Source organism: Equus przewalskii, chromosome 21 (assembly GCF_037783145.1).
Source record: "Equus przewalskii isolate Varuska chromosome 21, EquPr2, whole genome shotgun sequence".
In the NCBI taxonomy this organism is placed as follows: domain Eukaryota; kingdom Metazoa; phylum Chordata; class Mammalia; order Perissodactyla; family Equidae; genus Equus; species Equus przewalskii.
In genome coordinates, this window is record NC_091851.1 from 1,880,323 (window position 1) to 1,884,608 (window position 4,286).

The 4,286-nt window shown below is 55.2% G+C and overlaps 1 protein-coding gene across 2 annotated transcripts; it reads left to right on the forward strand.

Moving 5' to 3' along the window:
• The first annotated feature begins 624 nt into the window (after positions 1–624).
• LOC103566762 (cystatin-9-like) lies at positions 625–3,946 on the forward strand. Of its 2 annotated transcripts, none has more exons than XM_008543278.2 (3): positions 625–1,122; positions 2,667–2,780; positions 3,653–3,946. In XM_008543278.2, exons 1-3 carry the CDS (start codon positions 715–717, stop codon positions 3,740–3,742), a joined length of 612 nt encoding a protein of 203 aa, XP_008541500.2. In that variant the 5' UTR covers positions 625–714; the 3' UTR covers positions 3,743–3,946. The 2 variants fall into 2 exon arrangements, with proteins under 2 accessions (XP_008541500.2, XP_008541499.2); XM_008543277.2 differs by having other exon boundaries at positions 706–1,122; positions 2,667–2,806.
• Positions 3,947–4,286: the final 340 nt, after the last annotated feature.

A 4,286-nucleotide genomic window follows, 5' to 3' on the forward strand; every position in this document is an offset into this window, starting at 1 on the left:
CCATCCCTGGAACTCATTGGTTCCTCTCTTTCTTCTCTTTCACTCCACTCCCCCTCCTCTAAAGACAAAGTCCTGCAGGAGGGAAACTGGAGCCCAGTGTGTGACAATGGCCTCCTCCTGTGAACACAGCTGGGCCCGCCAGGCTGAGCACATGGCCGCGCATCCAGGAGCTGAGAGGTTGTGCAAAGGAAGATGCAGTGGGCTCAGCTGGAAGCTTCTGGGTCAGAGACCCTCCAACTCCCCATGCCCAGCATCAGCCCCCGGAGCCAGTGGGCCTTCTCTGTTCCAGAACTCGAGGGAGGCTGGGGAGCAAAGGGGGACAAGGAAACATCCAGAACTGTCCAGACCTCAGGCCTCTTCTGCTCCTTTCTTAGGAAGAATATGCATTATGTCTGGGCAGGTTGTCCTCTATCACCCACAAAGCCGGCTCCGGGCAGCTCATCCTTTCTGGCTCTGTCCCTCTTCACTGGCCCTCACCCTGCTGGTGTGTCTGGGGACCACCTTCCACTTATACCTCCTGTACTGTTGTCCTCATTTCGGCATCCAACTCTGGGGCATCCAGATAAAGTCTCCTCTCGCCATTGAGGTGCTGAGGGAGCACTTGTGACTGTGATTCAGCTACAGGGGACCCCTCATATCACTGGTCCTTCCAAACCTGTCCTGCTTGGGGCTTGTCCCTCTCTCCCGGACAGGAGATGATTTTAACAGCTTTGGATGGAGGACGTACGGTCACGTGCGGGAAGGACAGGGCGTAATAGCACAGAGGAGGCCCAGAGGGAGGCGCTTGTCCCGGAGCAGATAAGTGGACCAGTCCCAGGGAGGCTCTGGTGGGAGCTTGAGCTGGGAAGAGCGAAGCCCATGGGGGCCTGTGCGCCTGCAGCCGGGCCTCGCCGACAGCGGAGCTGGGCTCTGCCCTGCACCATGCTCCTGATTCTCTTAGGTTCTCAGCTCCTGGTGACTCGTGGCTGGAGTTCCCAAGAGAAAAGTGTCAGTGATGACCAAAGAGTCATAGAAAGTTACCTCCCAGCTACCGTGGAGTATGCCTTACACGTCTTCAACCTGAAGAGCAAGGACGTGAATGCCTACAGGCTGGTGCGCATCCGGAAGTCCTGGAGGGAGCAGGTAGGTGACCACTTCTCGCTGCCCTGTTTCCCTGCACGTGCTTACGTTAGGGTTAGGGGTGGAGGTCCTATCAAGGGGTCTTGTTCACTATCTGAAGTTCATAACACACAGGGAAAATACAACCTGGTCAGATACTTCAGTTTTTATAAAAGCAGTAAATTGGAAATGTAAAACACCTTAGTGACTGTCTGCTCCCGTGCATGATGCATTTTGAGGCTTATGACATTGTTTAACTGAGGAATGACTTCCAAACATGGACTGTGAGGGCATGAAGATATCCAGCAAGAAAAAATGCAGACAGGAAATGTCGGAGGAGATAGAATGAGAAGGACATAAAAAGAGATAACCAGAAAAACAGAGAGAGAGAGAGAGAGAGAGAGAGAGGGAGACGGAGGGAGAGCGGGTTGAGGGTCAGGAGCACAGGACTGTCCCTCATCCTGAGGTCCCACTGTGAGGGCAGGGCCTCTTCTCTGACTTCCATGTGCTCTGGGCTCCATCCCATGGTCTCCACCTGGGGGAATGGATGGAATTTCACACTCTGCCCCAGACCATAGTTCTTAATCCTAAAATGTTCTCCTTGCAACGGAATCTCGACAGATGCAACCAGGAATGCCATTTTCATCTGGGCTGCAGATGTGAATGATGAAAACACTTTCATAAAGGAGTGCTTCCAGTTGTGTGAGTTTCTGTGTGTGATTGTGAATGTGTGCGTGTTGGGGACAGTCCCTCTGGACCTCTGGACCGAGAATCTGAAAGAAGGGCAAGGCGTCTCCAACCTGCACCGAGTCACACCTCTGTGCGCACTGGTGGGCAGCATCTCGGCCAGGTCAGCTGCCCCGAGCTCTCTCAGGCTGGACCTCTGCCCTGGGTTTTCTAGATCTGGAGTCACAGAGCAACTTTGCTATTTTGGGAATAATGGATGAGATGGAGTGGGAGCGCATGGAATGGATGAAGCAACATGGAGTGGAGAAGTGTACAGGAGATTTCAGAGTGCACTTTGCAATAGAACAAGAGGTTTACTGAAGCCATTGTCTCAATTGCGTGTGTGTGCGCGTGCGTGTGTGCGTGTGCAGTAGCACTGTATGGCTTTTTTCTGCTGTCGGGCGAGTGAAAGGTGTGACAGCAGGGCTGTAGATGAGTCTTCCTCTCCCTGGGCTGAGATTACTCAGCAAACTCTTGCAGAGCCAACACCCTCCCAGGGACTTGGCACCTGTCCCCTGGGAATGCTGTGGTAGCTTCAGAAGCTAGCTGAGAGTGAAGGTGGGGTCTCACGAGGGCATTTGGGGATGTGGGGCTGCAGGTGGGTGATATTGATGGTGCATGATAGTCGGCCTGTGTCTACCCAGGGGCCCCCATGGGCCACAGGCTTCTTTGCTCCGAACTCCCCAAGCTTGGCTTTACTCCAGGAAGCTGACTCAGGCCCAGAGGCAAGCTCCCAAATGGAGAAGCGTTTGGGCCTCTCCCTACACTGCGTGGACCCACACTAGCAGCTTCTTAGGGGACCAAGATGAGTGTCTCCACTGTGATGTCTCTACATACCACAGGACGAGAACACGATGACGTTCTCCATGGAGCTGGACCTTCGCAGAACCAGGTGTGGGAAATTTGATGAAGATATTGACAACTGCCCCTTTGAAGAAAGCTCGGAGCTGAATAATGTAAGACACACATCTACTTCCCTCAGGTGACAACCGTGGACTCTGCATGGGGGTGCAGTGAGGGGGTGAAGCAGATGACAATGCCATTCCTAGGGACACACAGGAGTGAGGGAGCTACAGGCCCTGCTCCGTCCGCTGCTTGTGCAGCAGTAGGGAGCCTAGCCAGGCAGGCAAGCCCCAGGGTCCACCTGTAGGCCCCTGGCCATTCAGAGATCCCGACTCTGCCCACTCAGCCCGTTCTAGCTGCCTGTACCCTGGGCCACACTGGTGTCAGATTGGTCCTGAGCACTTGGATTCAGGTCTCCTAGGCCCGAGGACAGATGTCCCCTCTCTGGTCTTCATCCACCTCCCTTCCCTGCTTTTAGGTGAAGAAACATGCCGGGGGTGGCGAACAGCCCCTTTGGCTGACTTGGTAGCTTTCAGGTCTCCCTGGCACTGCCCAGAGCCCAAGTGGGTGGGAGGCTGAGGAGCAGCCCTGCTGTATGCAGTTTCTGCTCCAGAGAATAAGAAGAGGTGAACCCCAGCTCTGGGACAAGCCCACCTAGTGTCAGGGACCCCTCTGAGATAACACCCACTGGGAGGGAGCATCTCACTGCTGGTCTCAGGCCATGGATCACACTGGGACAGCCTGGGGGTTCCCCTGGAGACTACAGGCCTGCTGAAGGGAGAATGACACAGGTGCCCCGGTGTCAGGAGATATCCAGATCAGGATCATCCAGGAATCAAGCTGGGGCTGCCCCTGAGGGCCAGAGCCTGCATCCCCCAGCTGCTCACCCGGGAATGCAAGGTTGGGATGGATGCTGTTCAGAGCTGGAGCCACAGGCTCCCCAAGACTCCTGCACCCACTCTCCATTCCCTGTTTGTGCCCTCAGACCATCCACTGCTTCTTCACCATCAGCACTGAGCCCTGGATTACAACCTTCCATCTCCAGAATGAGACCTGCCTGGAGGGGTTCCACTAAGTGAGACCACACCCTCTCCTGCCCTAAGACTGGCCTCCTTCTGGACTCCAGCAATTCCCAGCAGGTGGCCCATCGGTGGTTGAGCACACTGGGTTCTGTTCTCTTGATTTGCAAGTGTCTGGAGTCTCACAGCTGGGCCATGTGCAGACTCCTCCTTGTGCGTTTTCATCGCGTAGAGTAGATCATTAAACATCAGCATCTCAAGAGGCTTTGTACAGCATCTTCCTCAGGGAGGGAGCTGGGCATTTGATGGCGTCTTCCCGGCAGGGCAGCCTGGTGGGCCCCAGTTGAGAGCTCCTGTTTCCTTCTTGGACCTCCTGAGCCAGCTCCAGATGGCACAATCTGGAAGCACAGGTGCTTCTGAGCTGCTGTCTCAGGGCTCGTGAGGGATGACCTATACCCCTAGAAGTGCAATGAGCATGACCCGGCAAGGAACCCACAGTTCAGGATGGACCCAAACATGGCCTCAGGCCCCTCAGGACACATGTGGCCCCTGTCTTGGAGGCATGCTCACACACATTCTCTGGTCCACGACCAGTGGGAG

What these genes read in the sequence shown, in the direction of transcription:
- LOC103566762 (XM_008543277.2), top strand. Translation starts at nt 715, where the DNA reads ATGGAGGACGTACGGTCACGTGCGGGAAGGACAGGGCGTAATAGCACA. An exon ending in GGAAGTCCTGGAGGGAGCAG is followed by an intron (nt 1,123 to 2,666) that starts GTAGGTGACCAC and finishes TACATACCACAG; the next exon opens with GACGAGAACACGATGACGTT. An exon ending in CACACATCTACTTCCCTCAG is followed by an intron (nt 2,807 to 3,652) that starts GTGACAACCGTG and finishes TTGTGCCCTCAG; the next exon opens with ACCATCCACTGCTTCTTCAC.